This window comes from Thamnophis elegans, chromosome 1 (genome assembly GCF_009769535.1).
Source record: "Thamnophis elegans isolate rThaEle1 chromosome 1, rThaEle1.pri, whole genome shotgun sequence".
NCBI lineage: Eukaryota > Metazoa > Chordata > Lepidosauria > Squamata > Colubridae > Thamnophis > Thamnophis elegans.
This window is the reverse complement of record NC_045541.1, coordinates 76,112,329-76,131,118: the sequence shown is the minus strand read 5'-3', so window position 1 is coordinate 76,131,118 and position 18,790 is coordinate 76,112,329. Positions and strand designations below refer to the sequence as shown.

The following is an 18,790-nucleotide window of genomic DNA, read 5'->3' as shown; positions in this document are numbered from 1 at the left end:
ACTCCTGGGAACGCTTGCAATAGTTGCAGGGCTCCCAAAGGCTAATCTTCAGCAAACCTGACCTAGCCTTGCTCCATTAACTCCAACTGATTATCTGTAAAAGAAGATTGGCTCACTCAGACAAAATACCTACATTGTGATACACTGATCGGACTTCTAGGGAAGCTGCTTTGAATCCTTTATTGGTTTCACAGTTTGACTTTTCTAATGGCTGTGAGTTTTATTGTACATTTCCCCCCCATTTTTTTTTTCTGTTAGTCACTATTTCTAGACATGAAGCCACTTACTGTGCTTTTGGATCTCAAGAATATGTTTGGACTATGAATGCCTGAAAATCTTACTTGTACTGAACTGAATTAAAGGTAGTTCTCGACACTGCATTTAGTTTAGTGCCCATTCAAAGTTACAACGGCACTGAAAAAAGTGATGTGACCATCTTTCACACTTACAACTCTTGAAGCATCCCTGTGGTCATGTGATCAAAATTCAGATGCTTGGCAACCGGTTCAGATTTATGACGGCTGCAGTGTCCTGGGGTCATGTGATCCCCGTTTGCAACTTTCTGATGAGCAAAGTCAACAGGGATGTCAGATTCGCTGAACAACCATGTTACAAATTTAACAACTGCAATGATTCGCTTAAGGACTGTAGCTAGAAAGATCGTAAATTGGAGTAAAATTCACTTAACGAACTAACAACAAAAATTTTGGGTTCAATTGTGGTCGTAAGTAGAGGACTACCTGCATGTTGTAACGTTGAAATTTAATATTAAGTCTTAATATTTTTTGTTTGGGTTTCCCACAGAAATATTTATTTCATAAAATGTGAAAAGTAATGAGAACTTGTAATGAGAAATCAAGTCTTTCTGTAACTTGTGTAAGCTCGTTAAAGTACAACTTTTGTCAATAATACGTACGGAAATAAATTGACATTGCATTAAATCTAAGAAGTATGTCTTTTTTTTATTTGAAATGATCCATGAAATAACATTGACAGAAATGATGTTGCCTAGTGATTTATCCTTTGTGGTTGTCATTTATCCAAGATGTTCTACAACAAAAAATACCAGGAAATGAATTATAGATTTTGTTTAACAGATTAAACAGATTTAAAGCCAAGTATTACAATAGCAATAGCAATAGCAGTTAGACTTATATACCGCTTCATAGGGCTTTCAGCCCTCTCTAAGCGGTTTACAGAGTCAGCATATCGCCCCCACAGTCTGGGTCCTCATTTCACCCACCTCGGAAGGATGGAAGGCTGAGTCAACCTTGAGCCGGTGAGATTTGAACCGCTGAACTGCAGATAACAGTCAGCTGAAGTGGCCTGCAGTACTGCACTCTAACCACTGCGCCACCTCGGCTCTTCTAGAATGATAGAATAAAGTTCTCTATTGCTTTTGAGGAAATAAGAAGCCCCAATGTGGAACCTCTTAACAAGAACGGTTTACAAATCTTTTGGAACTTTTTAAAGTAGCGCAGAGTTATTTGCACTCATGCATCGTCCAAAGCAGCTTTTGGAGATCCAGTCTCAAATCCTGCAGAATTTTAGTTTTTACAGCGCATCCACACATCCATTTTACCATGCACTGTTTCTACCCTGGGTAGTAGGAGAAAATCATGTTGGCAAAAATCATAATGTGTCCACATCTTGCTCTTAATGTATCACTGATATAGGGCCATGCCCGGCTGCTACATATACAACTTCACATGTCCCTGTAAGAACAATAATTGGCAATTTTCCCTGGTTCAACATCATCAGCCAGGGTGAAGCCATCACCAATTGCCATGTGGAATGTGTGCCAGGATGATGGTTTAAGATCTCAGCACATTGCATATATGATCTTGGAGCAAGAATTCAAGGAACAGGATTCACTAATGTTCAGCTATGGGGGTGTACATAATAGATACACATAATTTCTCTCAAAATCTTACGGACTGGTCAATTAACCACTGTCATCTCTCTATCAGATGAGAGGTTCTCTTCTGTTTTCCCAGAGAAATCTTTATGTACCTTATTTTTCAGAGTAGAAGACACACCGGAGTAGAAGATGCAGAAAGGTTTTGAAGAGGAAAAAATTTTTAAAAAGTTTTTGCACTCTGCAAACTTCCCCAAAATGGCCCGTTTTTCACGAAAATGGGCCTGGTTTTTTTTTCTCAAAAAAGGGGCATGAATAGCCTTTAGGAGGCTTGTAGAGTGCTCCTGGGGAGTGGGGATGGGGGGTAAAAACGAGCAAAAAATGGCCCATTTTACATCAAAAAAAGCATGGATAGCCTTTATTTAGGAAGCTTATAGAGTGCTGCTGGCGGCTGGTGGGGCAAAAAACGGGCTGTTTTTCGCTCATTTCTGTCCTTCCCAGCCCACAGGTGCTCTTTGAAAGCCTTCTAAAAGCTATGCAAGGCCATTTTGTTGAAGGAGCGGAGTTTTAGGAGGCAAAAAAATGCTGTGTTCAGTGTATAAGACGCACCCAGATTTTCTTCCTTTTTTTTTTTTTTTGAGGTAAAAAGGTGTGTCTTATACTCTAAAAAATATGGTATTTCCAGGCTGTTACTCCTTGAACCAACTTCAGCCTGTCTCAGCAATTGGCTGCCTATAATACAGAGGTTCTGTATTGTAGACATGTCCCCAGCAAAGAGTGTGTGAGGTTTCTTTGCATCATATTGAACAAGGGGATGAAATCTTGTCCGTTTCATAGCAGTATAGCTGATGCTAGAATGGAGATACTACACGAAGGTTCCAATTCATACCAGAAATTCTGTACATTACAGTTGTGACCTGCACTTTTGACTTCATGGTCAAGCTAACATTCCATTTTTCTGGCCAGTTTCCCCTTACTTGATGTCCCTCCAGGTATGTTGGGCTAGAATTCATAATTCCAAACTAGTTTAAGGAAGGCTGCTTTAGACTGCCACTTTAACAAACCTGTCTTTCCACATGGACAGTGCTGGTTCCAAAGGTAGCATTCCCATAGCTGGTGATATAATATTGGCTAGGAACCTCGGTTCTGCTTGGTTTGTTTGGAACTGTGAAAAAAATGAAATGCTTAGTAATATTAGGCCTTTGCAATAATGTTGTGGCATCCTAGGGCAGTCACATGTGGCAGGCTGCCCCCCTATCATCCAAGTTTATGGTGAACTCAAGAGAAGTATCAAGTCACTAGGCTATGCATAGAAAATAAAAGGCAGCGACTCTCTTTCCCATTATCCAGTTCAGATAACCTTACCTTGGCAAGATCATTAGCTCGGTCTCCTAAGAGTTTTTAGTGTGAAGTGCAATCTCCAACATTGGAATAATGCAAGATTATTCTGTTTTAACCCCCCAAATCCAATGGGCTATAGCCCAGTGGTGGGCTGCTGCAAGTTCGGACCAGTTCGAGCGAACCAGTAGTTCTGGTGAGTAGTTGGCCCCGCCCACTTGCCCCTGCCCTATCCTGTCCTATATTTCTGTGTTTTTCAGCTCAGCTGATTCGCGCGGCACAGCGGATCGCTGCACCACAGCTGTTTTACTCACCAGCACTGCAGTCAAAGGTGCGTTTTAGGGCTTAAAATGGGCAGTTTTTGAATGCTAAGTGTGCGTTAGGCAAGCAAGTGCCTAAAGTGTGAGTGCGCACGCAAAACGTGCGATCACCGAACTGGTTGTTAAAACGGTTGCAGCCCAACCCTGCTATAGCCATTATACCTGAATTGCAATAAAATACTACAAACAATGTAAATGCAGAAAAGCACCATGGAATTTTGTATCTACAAGCTTTTTGAAGAAAACGTGCCGTACTACACCTATATTTTTCTGGACATTTACCGTAAGGCTGTGATGGTGAACCTATGGCATGCGTGCCAGTTGCCCCAGGTCAGATCTCCATGGCATTTCTTTCATGAGCTTCTATTTCTCTGCAAATGACGAAACAGAAGCTCATGAAAGAAAAAGATCTTACCTCTTGCCGCGCTGCTGGTGTTAGGCTGCCCCGTCTCCTGCCTTCGGGTCTCCTGTGTATGCACGCCTGTCTACGCATATGTCCCATGCATATCAGCACGTATGTCCCACACATGCATGTACATATGTCCTGTACATGCATGCTAGCATGTCTGCACATGCGTGCATCCATACACATGCACCTTTCAGTTTGGGCATGCACATGGGCGCATTTTGGGCACTCACTGTGTAAAAAGCTTCACCATCACTGCCTTAAGGGCAACTCAAAATTTCATCATGCAGCATTCATCATGTTGTTGAAATAACAAGATTAACTTTGGTATTTAAATAATTAAGCCAGAACACTGACATTATTGGCAAATATTCCAACCTCACCTTTGGGTAACAGAAGCTCTGTTTCAAATCGATGGGCACAAATTCCACAAGTTTTAATGTCTTCTTTGAACCTGGAAGGAGGTTGGATGAGAAACAGGACCAAGCATCACTAAACAGATTGGCCTCTAGTGTGGTAGGTACTACTAAGGTATCAGACTAAGGACAAGATCAAAGTTCAAATCATTATACAAGCATGGAATTTACTAATTGATTTAGGCTAGTTACACCAGGTATTTCACTAAGATAAAGGATGGGATAAAATGAGAGACCCTGATGTACCTCACCTTGAACTTTAAAAAAAGGCATTAAAATAATTCTTAAAATGTGGATGGGTTTGTTTGGGGTCAAGTTTGCTTCGGTTACCAACAGTGATTTTTGCTAATGCCTTAAAGATGAACATTTGAAAAACTATAGAAGTACAAAGGGATATTTAAAATCCCCCTGCTGTAATTGGGGGGGGGGGAGAATGCAAAAATGCATGGAAAGGAATTGCCTTTTGAGCAATGATCCACTATTCTTTCCTATTGCTATTCCAGGATAAGTAGAAAGCCCTCAGAAATAATGTCCATTAGTCTTAATTGTAGACACCAATTTTGTGGTATGGTGATGGACAGAACAGGAAATATTTAGTTTAAATCCCCAGTGCAGCTTTGAGCCAAGGTGGCGCAGTGATTAAATGCAGCACTGCAGGCTACTGCTAGATCAGCAGGTCAGCGGTTCAAATCTCACCTGCTCAGGGTTGACTCAGCCTTCCATCCTTCCGAGGTGGGTAAAATGAGGACCCAGATTGTTGGGGGCAATATGCTGACTCTCTGTAAACCGCTTAGAGAGGCCTGAAAGGCCTATGAAGCGGTATATAAGTCTACTGCTATTGCTATTGCTCCTGTGGACTCCTTGAGAAAGGCACAGATTTCAGGCTGACTTCTCAAGAAGATTGCTTTGGAGACCTTGTGTTAGTAATATAACATCTCCAAATTTCATTTGAATAAGAATATGAAAACATTAAGCTCTTAGCTTGACTATAAATATATTCTCTAGTTTAGGTTTAATGAGGTTAAAAAAAAGAATGATGAATCCCTCTCTATAAGCTGAAGAAAAAAACCTTACATAATAGCCATCCTGCAGAACAGCTTTTTCTAATCTAGTGCCTTCCACATTCCCTAATCTCCAGTCTAGTTTGGGCTGTGTTGGCTGGGAACCATGGGAGAGGAAACCTAAAACATTTCAAAGGAAGCAGATTCAGGGAGATTGATACATACACCAAATGACTATAAAAGTGGTAAAAGTGAAACCCTCAGTAACCTTATCAGAAGAAATGCTTAAATAAAAACAAGCGCCTTATTTGAAATATTTAGAGGGTACAGAGCCATCCCTCAGTTAAACTTAAGAAACAAGGATTCATAGCCAAGGATCTCAGCTAAGGATCTGCTTTGGAAAGAGAAATGTTATAGTCAGTGTATATTTTCTGGATAAAGGCCAATATAGAGGTAACAAAATAATTTAAACTGCAAACTCTGGAAAAAAAACTTTACAGTCTTGGTCTTGCTGGGGCACAGCATGAAATACATACACAGGCATCTTATCTTCCAGATCTGGCCAGACAAATTCAGCAGGACATCCAACTGTCCGACAAGGAGCCTTTATGCAAAGATGGAGCCCAGGCCATTCCTCCAGCAGTTTTTGGTTGATGGAGATGATCGCTATAATAAAGTCCCAGGCTAACTGGAATCCTGTAAAAGGCAACAGGGAGAGTGGTCTTAAGAAACGTTCAGAGCAGCCAGCCTTCTCCGACTTAGTGAATCCCAAATGGGTCTCATTTCAACTCCCATAGGCATCATCTAGTCCAGCCAAAGGCTGTGAGTTTGGGAGGGGGAGCTGATATTTCATGCTGTTGGAGAGCCCCAAACTGCAAAAGGCTATAGCAATAGCAGTTAGACTTATATACCGCTTCATAGGACTTTCATCCCTCTCTAAACGGTTTACAGAGTCAGCATATTGCCCCCAACAATCCAGGTCCTCATTTTACCCACCTCAGAAGGATGGAAGGCTGAGTCAACCCTGAGCCGGTGAGATTTGAACCGCTGAACTGCTGAACTGCAGTCAGCTGAAATAGCCTGCAGTGCTGCATTTAACCACTGCGCCACCTCGGCTCAATAGGCTGGCCTGAACTTTAAAGGATGCTTTAAAGCAGATGCGATTTTGCTGATTAAACAACTGATGTGCATAAAGATGCTTTTCAAAAGGCAAATGGACTTACTTGGGTTTTTTTTTTCCTTGAAAACGTTTCTGAAGAACTGAGGAAGCTTTTTGGATGAGAAGTGAAACGTTTTCCAGGAGGAAAAAAAACAAAACAAGAAAGTCCAGTTCCCTTTTGAAACCTTTGGGACATGACTTGGGTGACTGAGAACCTCCATAGACACACTGCACATAGACTTTATCTTGGTCCCTTGTGTGGCAACAGGAGCTCTTGTTTCATCGCTGTTGAGAAGAATGACTGAAAGAAAACAATAAATCCGTTCTCTAAAGTTGGTTCTTCCGTTGCACTGTTTGGTTTAGGAGAGGGATGAAGCAGGTCTCTAATCTACCACTATTTGTCAGTGAGTCCTTCTCCCATATTCAGCATCAGTGGGATTTGCCTGTATGAGAAACGGACTTCTTTTATCTGGCATCCAGAGGTGGGGCTGATCATTCGTCATATGCCAAGCCACTCCAAGAGTCAAGACTGTCAAATGGCTTCCTTCAACTGAGACCCCAGGAGCAATTTTATTAACAACTAGCTGACAACCTGGTGCTTTATTTATCCCAACCCTCCTTCCATGAATATCATCGCAATTTCGAATGTTGGATTTTGTCCCTTACCAGAGAGAGCCCCCTTGTGGAGTTCTGTGAAGCTGTTACCATGGCAACTCCACAGCGCTGTACAGTAAAATCCATTTTACAGTAGTACGGTAGAAGTCATTTAAAGGCACAGCAGGCTGTATCTTAACAGAACACACATCCTGAGGGATGTTAGGCTGTCTTACCTCCACAGTATTTGTTTCCAGAGAGTAAGTCATCTGTGTACAAAGTTTGGTTGAAATAGCTAAAACGCATCTTTTTCCCTCAAAAAAGGGTGAAAATCTGGGTGCATCTTATACACTGAATACAGAATTTTTGGCCTCCCGAAACCCCGCCCCCTTCACAGAAATGGGCGTGCATAGCCTTTAGGAGGTTTCCAGAGTGCTCCTGAAGGCTGAAGGGCAAAAATGAGCAGAAAAATGGGTCTTTTTTGCTCATTTTTGCCCCCCAGGCCCCAGGAGCACTCTATAAGCCTCCAGAGGCTATGCATGCCCTTTTTTGACAAACAATGGGCCCATTTTCACAAAAAAAAGGACTGTTTTTGCTCATTTTTGCTCCCCAGTCCCCAGGATCACTCTACAAGCCTCCTAAGGGCTTATCATGCCCTTTTTCTGACAAAAATCGGGCTGGTTTTGCCAAAAACAGGCCGGTTTTGCCAAAAATGGGCCGGTTTTGCTAAAAACAGGCCGGTTTTGGGAGGTCTGCAGAATGTAAAACCTTTTTTTTTTTTTTAATTGCCTCTTCAAAACCTTGGTGCATCTTAGACTCTGGTGCATCTTATATTCCAAAAAATATGATATATATAAATTACATAGATTCCAGCCTTAGATACAGGTAGTCCTTGACTTACAATATAGTTCATTTAGTGACCATTTAGTGCTGTTGAAGTTACAACAGCATGGAAAAAGTGACTTAAGACTGTTTTTCACATTTACAACCATTTCAACATCCCCATGGTCATGTGATCAAAATCCAGACACCCGGCAACTGACTCATAGTTATGACATTTAGTGTCCTGGGGTCATGTTATCCCCTTTGGCAACCTTCTGACAAGCAAAGTCAACGAGGAAGCCAGATTCATTTATCAACCACGTTACTAACTTAACATCTGCAGTGATTCACTTAACAACCATGGCAAGAAAAGTCGCAAAATGGAGTAAAACTCACTTAACAAATGTTTCACTTCCCAACATAAATTTTGGATTATTGTGGTAGTAAGTTGAGGACTACCTGTACACTGTTTTGTTCTATATCATTCACATGACATTTGAACCAAAAAAGCAATCAATGCCTCTGTACATACCAGTCCTCTCTCCTGGCTTTCTACACCTGAGCTCAATGTAGCTGTAACCCTTTTGGTTATTTGCTTTGATCAGTAAAGGTGTGCCACTACATATGAGCAGGCAGATGGCTTTAGCAACCCAGTGAGTTGAAAAGAAGGAACAAGCTTTCACCATGAGTCTGGGAAGAAAGGCAGGAAGGGAGGGGAGAAACAGTCAATAATTTCAGATCCTACTTGAAGATGTTTTCTTTTTCCCCAGCATTATTTGTGCTGCAAATTGGGCCTAGGTAGTTGCAACAATAATAAATTCAAAAATGGATTAAACAGCCCATATTCTAGAGAGTCCCTAATGCTTAAAACTGGTGGGGTGCAGTTATTAATGATGGCTTAGGACTTGAGAGGTCAGATTCAAGCTCACACTCAGCATGGAAGCTCCTGGAAGAATTCTGGTGTAGTCACTAATGCCTAGTTTTGAGAAGAAAACCTAGGTAGAAATGTTCCATAGGTGGCTTTGAGTTCTGGAAACGAAGGAGGGTTACTGTGTGATGAAGGCTATTATATCTTTCAGAAACATGCTGCAATCAATTCCCAGACTTGAGGCTTCTTACCTGCAATCGGGTTGCCGAATTAAGTAGCTTGATTACAACCATTGGTGGGATTCAGCCAATTCACACTATTTCGGGAGAATCGATTGTTAACTTTCTGAGCAGTTTGGTGAACTGGTTGTTGGAAGAAATCATTAGGACAGAGAACCAGTTGTTAAATTATTTGCATTCCACCACTGGTTAACTGCATGCTCCACTGTTGTATTTGCAAAATCATCATAAATTTAAAGATCGGCAGTTCAGCAGTTCGAATCCCTAGTATACGTCTCCTGTGTGAGCTAGATGGACTAGATGATCTCTAAGGTCCCTTCCAACTCTGTTACTTTTCTGCAGATTAGAGTGGCTCTCCATTTGACAGCCTGCAGAAAAATACTCTAACAGAGGATTAGGACAGATTACTTTAAAGACAACAGAGTATCAGTCAAACTATCAACCCCCAGCAAAACCCTCACAGTTTTGTAAGATAAAAGTGGCAAATTATCAAAAATTGTCCAGTAAATAGTGGTGGCCGCATCCTTATATTTGACCCCTGCTTGTGCAAATCAACTGGCCCACATTCAAAGAGGCCCTCAATTGTAGATATTGGCCACATGATGGCTTGTTATTATCTATGACACTTAGTAAATACTATTCAATACCTTTGGAAGAAGCCCTCTGGGATCTCAGGAGAAAAGTACAAGCGAATATGCAAGTCCTCTTTTTGATCTTCTCCCCACCTTGCTGAAACCTCCTGGCTTTGATTGAGATAGTTGGGAAATAAGTAGTGTGTGTCCTTCTCCAGGTTTGGCAGCGTTTCCCATGGCTCCCCAGGTATAAATGTTCTGGCTCTGGGATTAAGTCCTTCTACATTTCTGATCTCCAGGCAGATCTCAAAGTGCTCAAGTAGGCTGAAGAGTTTCCCCTTCTGGAATCTGCTTCCCACCATTTCCTCAAAGATGTCTACCATGTTGTCTAAAGAAAGCTGCTGTTTAAGCAAAGCTCTCATGGCTTTCTGGCATAGGATGGCTTTGGATTTAAACGTCAATGCCCAATTGGCCCGGTCTCGGATGGTGGCACGTTCTCCTATCAAGATGTCCACAGAAATGCTCTCCAGCTGTTGCATTAGACCATACCTCACAAGAGTCTACAAAAACATAAAAACATTTGCCTAAGTAGGCTCACAATTTTGCTAGTGGAGTTGACTGAAGATACCGTAAATCAAGACTCTTGGTAAACCTCTTGGTGTCTTGTAGTAGATTGTTTTCTGATTCCTAAAATGTTTAATCATTCCAACAATAAAACCATTCAACTCCTGTCCTACCTCCTTTTTAAACAAGTTTATAAATTGAAATCTCAACTCAGAAACAAAAATAATTGGGCTACTCTTCCATTCTCCCTGTACTCCCACCCTCAGACCACGCTTTTGTATCTGACCCTTGGGGTTGGAACAGGACACGAACCTGTCCCACAGGTCTAACTCATGCCCTAGAATAGTCCATTGCCTTTTAATACTTGATGGAAGTGGAAAGTAAAGGAAACATGGTGTCTAACTAAGTTAAGCTGAAACACATAAAGAATGTTCAAAAGTTCTCAGTAAGTGGTAAGGGCATATAGTTAAATTAATACATATGCTCAGCTATTCATTCTTGCAACATAATCTGGAATCATATTTTGAATTCCTGAACTGGATGGCTGCACCATTTAGCTGATGCTTCTGGATAGAATATCCACTTCTATTCTGACCAGCTGATTATTACAAACCATTGATTTTCTGCAGCGAGATACAGTCAGAATGCCAAGTGACTATCCATATTTCAAAATTATGAACCCCAAGCACTGATCTTGTTTAGATAAAGATACTGGGTAGGAACTTAATACATTGCACTTATACAACTTGACTTCCATCTGCCGCTACTACTTCACATTATATTTTATTCTGTTCTGGGAGGGGGGGGTCTCTCAACCTCAGATAGCTTGTCAGAAAGCCAAGGAAGAAGAGTAGAGCAGGAAAAATAGGATCCCCCGCCTCCCGACCCCCAAATGGAAGCATTTTTCTATGTGAAAGTCACCTCATGGGCATTTTGGTTTTAATGCAATTCTCACTTATTTTCCTTATAAAATAATTACAGGAAAATAGGATAAAAGCATTTACCAATATACCATTGGTTTAAATACAGAAAAAAAAATGTAGAGGCTGTTCATGAATGACCCCGCCTCTTTCCCAAAAACCAGCACTTTTCATTCATATCAATAATAATCTTTGCTGAATGGGACTTGGGAGAAAACATAAGGGGAAGTTTGGCCAGCTACTGTTGAGTCTATGGAAGATTGTTTATGCCATTATTTTAAAGGTTTAAATTTGTTTTGGGGTTTTGTTTTGACTTTGTAAAGGTAAAGGTAAATGTAAAGGTTCCCCCTCGCGCATATGTGCTAGCTGTTCCCAACTCTAGGGGGCAGAGCTCATCTCCGTTTCAAAGCCAAAGACCCAGCGCTGTCCGAAGACATCTCCGTGGTCATGTGGCTGGCATGACTAAATGCCAAAGGTGCATGGAACACTGTTACCTTCCCACCAAAGGTGGTTCCTATTTTTCTACTGGCATTTTTACATGCTTTTAGACTGCTAGATTGGCAGAAGCTGGGACAAATAATGGGAGCTCACTCTGTTACCTGGCGCTAGGGATTCAAACCGCCAAACTGCCGACCTTTCTGATCAACAAGCTCAGCGTCTTAGCCACTGAGCCACCGCATCCAATTGACTTTGTAGCACCCCCGCACACGGGAGAACCATTTTTAAAAAACCTACGGTCTCTAGAAATTTGGCTTCTAGCTAACTTCAGAGAAGCAATGCCCCCCTGATGCTAAGGTGGAATCAAGGAGGTACTCACTTTGAAGAGAGTGATCAGAATAGTTGGACGTAAGAACACTGTGTCCTTCAGCTGCTTGATCTTTTCATACCATACAATTAATCCAATGCGATGAAGGTATCTCAAAATATCCCGCAGAAGCTCTCTATCCAAATGATATTGCCGGAAGAGCTTGCTGTGTAAAAGATTGAAATTCACCATCCCTAAAATATGAGAAGAGCACTTGTTGAGGGCTGCTGCGAGAATGAAAAGTCTCCGGCAGTCAACCAACAGTATGTTCTATGCTTCAAGCTACATGTATTCTTCAAAGTACGACCATAATTGAGCCCAAAATGTGTGTTGTTAAGTGAGACCATTGTTAAATGAATTATGTCCCATTTTATGAGTTTTCTTGCCCCAGTTCTTAAGTGAATCACCGGTGTTGTTAAGTTAGTAACATGGTTCTTAAGTGAATCTGGCTTCCCCATTGACTTTGCTTGTCAGAAGGACGGAAAAGGTGGTTGCAAGATCCCAATCAATTAAAACATTGATTTGTGCGGATTTTTATGTTTTTAAATAAATACTTGCCCATAAATAATCAGGAAACATAGGACCCAAATAAACTTAGCTTGCACAAAGAGGAGGCATACCTGAGAGACTGCCTCTTGCCATTTACCTCCCAACGACCAATAAGATCACACAGGTTGGGCCTCCTCCGGGTGACGTCGACCGGACAATGCCGGCTGGCGGCTCCCCGAGGGACGGCCTTCTCTGTAGCTGCACCGGCCTTGTGGAACGAGCTACCTGCTGAGATCCGGACCCTCACCACGCTCCCGGCCTTCCGTAAAGCAACCAAGACCTGGCTGTTTCGGCAGGCCTGTGGCTGTTGATTATTCCAGCCCCATTTGATGAAACGGATGTTGTGTTGATTTTAATTCTGTAATTTTAAATGTTTTAAATGTTTTTACTTGTTGTGAGCCGCCCAGAGTCCCTAGGGAGTGGGTGGCATACAAATTCCATTAAAGTAAAGTAAAGCATCCATCAATGGCTCTAGATACCCAAATGAACTCAGAGTTTTAATTTAGGCCCAAACAAACAGTTTAGGAACTATGCCCCAAATGATTGTTCTGAAGTAGTTGTGGGTATAGAGCTATGGCAAAATACGCATGTTCCATTGCATGTATTCGCAAAGGGATTGCCCCACTTAACAACAACACAGTAGAGAAAAGAAAGAGGAAATTATAAAATGCCACTAATAATATTTACTTGCCATGTTCGGTGAGCTCTTCGTTAATTTGCATCATATCCACAATTGCTGCTTCTACTTGTTTATAGATAGGGGGGAGCACTTGGATGACATTGGGGAAGAACTCTTCGTTCTTGACGTGCTCCAAAATGATTTCTTCCAGTTTTTTAATATCCAGGTAATCCATGCAGTTGACAGGAACAAGATCTAGAATCTAGAACAGAAAATGCAGAGACAAAGAGAACTTCAAACAAGCAAGCAGAGCAGAGGGGAATTACTAACATACTGCTTGAGGTCTAGCTTTTGTGGAAGTTGAGTGGAGAACGGAGTGGAATAGGAGATGTCGTACATGTTTATGTATAGCATTGACCAAATTAGAGCAACTGTAAAATGTCTCCCTCTCTCCTAAAAGTAGGAGTCATCTGATTGGCTAGAGATTTGAGCCAAAAACAAGGAACCATGCTATCGCTGCTTTAGATTGCTTCCTAAGATGTTTGGGCAATTGCATGCCTGCAGTTTCAGGGTCGAGATCATTGTATATGACAGCATTCCTTACTGTAAGGGTGCAATTTTCCATTTCTTTCACTCGAGTCCACTGGTCTTCATAGAACTCCGATTCCTCATTGTCTTCCAGGTTAGCAATAAGGTGAGTTAGGTTGGTCTGTCTCTCCTCCAGCATGGCCTGTATCTTGGACATGATATCCTTTTTCTTTTCTTCAACCTCCTCTTCTGAACAAGCGTCCACGTGAGTCCCTACAGGAAGGACTACAGAATTTGGCACTTGCATAAAGAGGTTGCTAATCCAAAATCCAACAAGATCCTTGAAGGAGTCGCTGGTACGCTGATACCTATGAAAAGAAAAGGGACGGATCACTGAGCCAACTGACCTGCCAATGTATTCATAAACTAGCTCATTTAAATGCAAATATTTTCAATACAGATAGTCCTCCATTTACGACCACAATTGAACCTAAACATCTGTTGCTAAATAAGACATTGGTTAAGTGATTTGTGCCCCAGTTTACCACCTTTCTTGCCACCGTTGTTAAATGAATCGCTTCAGGTGTTTAGTTAGGAACACGGCTGTTAAGTGAACCTGGCTCCCCCATTGATTTTGTTTGGCAGAAGGTCACAAAAGGGGATCACATGATCCCAGGCAAATGCAACCGTCATAAATATGAGACAGTTGCCAACCATTTGAATTTTGATTACCTGACCATGCAGATTCTGCAACAGTCATAAGTGTGGAAAAATGTCATAACTCACTTTTGTTCAGTGCCGTTGTAACTTTGAATGGTCACTAAGCAAACTGTTATAAATCGAGGACTACCTGTAGTCCCAATCATCATGTAATACTGGCAGCTCACCTGGAGTTTCTTTTTCTTCCTCAACTTCCTCATTAAATTATATACTATTATTTGTAAAATAATGCAGAGCTCCTTAAGTAAAAATCCAAAGCAAGGAATACACTAGCTTAAACTGCCATCTGCCAGGCTTTACCCATCAGTGACACTACAAGCAGTTCATTTCTCCTGAAATAAAAAAGGCTGAACCAGAGTAGCAAACATATGATCTCGGCATACTGCAAAATGAATTGAAGTGTAACATTATTTTATATAGCCATCGTTGGAGGCAAAAGACAAACCAACAAAAACGAACCCTTTAAAAAAGATGTGCAAGAAAGTATCAAGTATCCGTAACTAAATATGAGAAATACATTCTGTGTATGCTCAATTGCTTTTCAACTTTAGACAGAAACAATAGGGAATCGATCTTTCAATTGCTATATTTAGCTTGCTGAGAATTCAGCTCAGATATCTGTTCGGACCCCCCTTGTCCTAAACCAAAGCACGCTAAGGCAAAGATACTTCAAGGATTTATTAACACACAGACTAGACCTTGGCAGCAATCCAGCACAGACTAACCTTGGCAGCAATCCAGCCTGCCAAGCTAGCCACGAGAGTTCTCCAGCTCTAGTAAATATGTTGACTCCTGCGACGAGCGTGTGGAAAGTCATTCCTTTTATAGTCTTGAGAGGAGCCTAATTACCACCAGCTGAGTTCAATTATCTCCTGTAACTGCGTAACTGTTCTTTACGCCTATTAGCCCTCCGTTGCCGGGCATCCAGGACCAACTCCCTTGTCTCCTCCCCACTGCTCCAAGGCTCAGGCGCCTCCTGGTGGCCAACCAGCCTCTCTGAGCCCTGCTCAGAGTCAGAACCCTATGCAGGGTCCTCCACATCCTCAAGAGCCAACTCATAGGGCCCCTCGCTGTCAGAGTCTGGTGGCAGCTCCAACGGCTCCTGCTGGGCCACAACACATATCCATTGTTGAAAATTCAAAACTCTGGGCAGGACTGATTAAAAGGATACTTTTTGGGGGGGTGGTAAAGTTCCTTCTGGGTCAAAAAACCTTACAAGAATTAATTTTAGTACAGAAAGTGTCTATTTTCTTCAGAAACCGTGCAGTGCAACCTTATGCTGGTTTATTGGAAGTGATTTCAGTTGGACTGGAATAACATTTAGCCTGAGATGCCCCACTAATCAGATAGCAATGAAGTAGGAGAAAAACAGTGATTGTTGCCTCTATAATATCACCCCCAAGAGTCAAAGTTTTAAGCATTTAAATGTGACTCATTTAGAACTAGGTGTGAGTATTTAGATCTGTCTGTTCCACTTAAAATAAAGGGAACTGTCACTGAAAAACATTTCACACTTCTTGGCATTAGGGTCAGGATGTGGATGAGCCTGCTTGAAGGTGTCAAGAATATAAATATGGTTGCTGTTCAGCCTTGATTATATTGCATCCTATCTTTGTGTTTTAAAAAATGTATTGTTTATTTTTTGTTGTGCGTCCTAAAACCCACACTAGCTATCCTGAATTACAACTTGGGTGACCATTTAAATCTCATCCATAAATAAGTACAACACATGTTCGCAAAGAAAGCCAGAGAACACTTACTGGTGAAGGTTAATGACCAAGATGACAAGGGCTTGTGAAGTAATGAACATATGGTGGGTCACATAGTATTCCAGCTGGCCAGCAAAATCCCAAAAGAGAAAGGTGAAGCCTTGGATATGGAACTCGCTTATCTCAATCCCAATGGTGCGTTCTTCCATGGATAGATGAACAACTTGTCTCTGCTTTAAGCTTTTGCACACTGTAGACTTTCCTGCTAAGGATGTCCCCAAAAACATTGTCTTGACACGCTTGTCTTCCTCAGCTTGGCCGTTCTGTAGCTGGTTGAAGTAACTGACGATCTGCTTGATACCCCCTGCGCATACTTCATCTGGGGGTTCCCTCAGTGAGTTCCCACTTACTTTGAACATCTTCAGGGACAGCTCTGTGAACATCTCTTTGGGGAGCTGATGCAAAAAATTGTTTTGCACGTAGAATTCTTGCAAGTTTTTCAACTCCAAGACTACTTGAGGGATGGCTTGAAATGCATTTGTAGACAAGTTCAGATACTGGAGAGAGTCCCGGCAGGAACGTAAATCCTTAGGAAGGCTGTCTAAATGGTTGTTGTTAAGTCGAAGATGTTTTAACTTAGGGAGAGAACAGAAGATCCCCTCTGGGATACCTCGGATTTGATTTTGATTGAGCTCGAGCTTCTCCAGATGGATCAGGTTCTGGATTTCCACTGGGAAATCTGTCAGAGCATTTTTCGACAAAATCAATTTTTTCAGGTTGTAAAGGCTTGAAATCCCAGTGACATGTTTCAGTTTGTTCCGGTCCAAATTCAGGATCTCTATACTGTTATTTTGTAGCACTTCAAGCGGAAGAACTCGGAGTCTTAATCTGGAAAGGATAACTTCGTTGACTTCTTGCCCTGGGGAACGAAGAACACAAGATGATGTCATTAAGGGAGAAAAAAGATTGAAGGGTCCTTGGTGCTTTCCAAACTTGGTTGTTTTCTTGCAAACGTTTCATTACCCAAACTAGGTAACTTCATCAGTGTTGGTGGCAGAAAAAAGACTGAAACATGCTTATTATTAAAAAAAAAGCTCTGTATTAGGGAAGCCCATTTGGATGATGTAGTGACAGTGGAGGAGGGGGAAAGTGGTTAAATTTTCAAGTTTTCTAAAATACGTGATGAAGCCAAATGTTACACAGAGCAAGCAAGCAAAGGGAAGGGGAAAGCAGAAATAGTAGGAAGAAGAGCAAGAGGACAGTGCAGTATTGGAAAAATGTATTATATATAGCTTCAAACAGAATGAGGGGAAAGCTGCAGATAGAGATAATTTCATATTACTCAGGACTGTCCCCAAAATTGGAGGAATAACATTAATAAAAATGGCTGATGCTACCCAGTTTAAAAATAGAACATCTACCTTCAATGCAAGCCATTTTCTCAACAAAACACATTCTTTCTAAAAAATAAATAAAATAATAATAACAATTTAGATTATTTCTGTATAACAACACTGAAAATAATTTATTCTGTGCTATAGACATGGAAATAATATCCCAGTTCTGACAGTGCAATCCAAAATAGTATATTAAGGAATAAATTCTATGTGGTTAGTTGGCCATCTCACAATTGCATAAAATGTGAGGCAAAGGATTAACTTTGCTGAGATTCATACAATCTTGTACCATAATTTGGCAGCCTGATTTCAAGAATGCAGGTCGATGATAAGTAAGTTATGAGTGGGTCCGATTGTTGAACAGCTAATTAAAGTTCATGATTTATGGCTTAGCAACTTGCATGAATCCAACTGGAAAAAAAATCAATTAAAAAAAAAGTTGCCAAAAAGTTGCTACAGCCCAGCCTGTAAAAAGAAGGGATGGGCAACCCCTGGATCACATGTGTGCCCTAGTGGAAGTATCCAGGTAGTATAAAGCTGCAGACACCTAGACCTCTGACCTAATCTTCTCAACTATACATAGCAATTAATAGGAATTAAAGATTGATACTTACGAGATCTGTGCTCAGACATATTTTGGCCTCTGCTCTCTATTTGTCAAGCAGCAGTTGCGTCCTTGCCTTCTATTTTCATTTCCTGAAATCTTTTCATTTTGAAGAGACTTGCACTCCACCTTCTCCTCCCCGTTCCCATATTTCTAAATGCTGTATAGCCCCTCCCTTCATTTTCTGCAACCCAAGGGAAATGAAAGAGGAAGAACTGGATTCCCCAAAGGGCAGACTGATGGCTCTCTGATAATAAAATGCTTCCACCACTTCCAGAAAAATGATGCCTACAAATTTTTTTTTTAAAAAGCACCGTTTCATATGTTCAGTTGTAACATTGTTCTTTCTTAGAGCTTTGGTGTCCTTTTAAATGTCTGATCTTACCAATTTCCGCTAATGCCATGAAAACCTAGGCCTTTCAGAGATCATCTGACCTAAGGCGAGAATCTGTTGATATTCTTAGAATTTGGTTTTACTTTTAACTTAGTCGTTGGTTTGAGAACACATCCCAGATTGCTTGTGTATGCAGGGTGTATGAGTATTTGGGGAGGGATGATAATTGTTTGAAAGGTGGATTCTTTTAGTGATGTGACAGATGATATTACATGCAACTCTTATGTTTGGTATTCTCCACTTGCATTGTGTCCATTGACTGCGGTATCAAAATTCTGAAATTTGTCGATCAGAAGAGAATGAATCTATTATGTGCAGAGGGGAGAAACGACAACAGAAATAACATGTTAAAAGTAAGCTTATCGTGTCAACTCCATTTTTAGAACAA

At 41.2% G+C, this 18,790-nt stretch overlaps 1 protein-coding gene across 1 annotated transcript; it reads right to left on the bottom strand.

Annotated features, from left to right (window-relative positions):
- Positions 1-511: 511 nt before the first annotated feature.
- Positions 512-18,136, bottom strand: LOC116522503 (malignant fibrous histiocytoma-amplified sequence 1 homolog). Its single transcript, XM_032237427.1, has 11 exons — positions 18,019-18,136; positions 16,059-16,926; positions 13,655-13,946; positions 13,123-13,312; positions 11,895-12,076; positions 9,669-10,153; positions 8,447-8,604; positions 5,876-6,035; positions 4,306-4,376; positions 2,923-3,023; positions 512-1,050 (listed from the first exon to the last, which is right to left on the bottom strand). The coding sequence occupies exons 1-11, from the start codon at positions 18,035-18,037 to the stop codon at positions 1,033-1,035; spliced, it is 2,544 nt and encodes an 847-aa protein (XP_032093318.1). The 5' UTR covers positions 18,038-18,136; the 3' UTR covers positions 512-1,032.
- Between the last annotated feature and the right edge of the window lie 654 nt (positions 18,137-18,790).

Bases quoted from the DNA above. Each gene is read 5' to 3' on its own strand.
- LOC116522503 (XM_032237427.1), bottom strand. The intron at 8,605-9,668 runs GTATTGAATAGT...CTTTCTTCCCAG, and splicing joins CCAGAGGGCTTCTTCCAAAG to ACTCATGGTGAAAGCTTGTT. The intron at 4,377-5,875 runs GTATGTATTTCA...ACCTCCTTCCAG, and splicing joins CTGGAAGATAAGATGCCTGT to GTTCAAAGAAGACATTAAAA.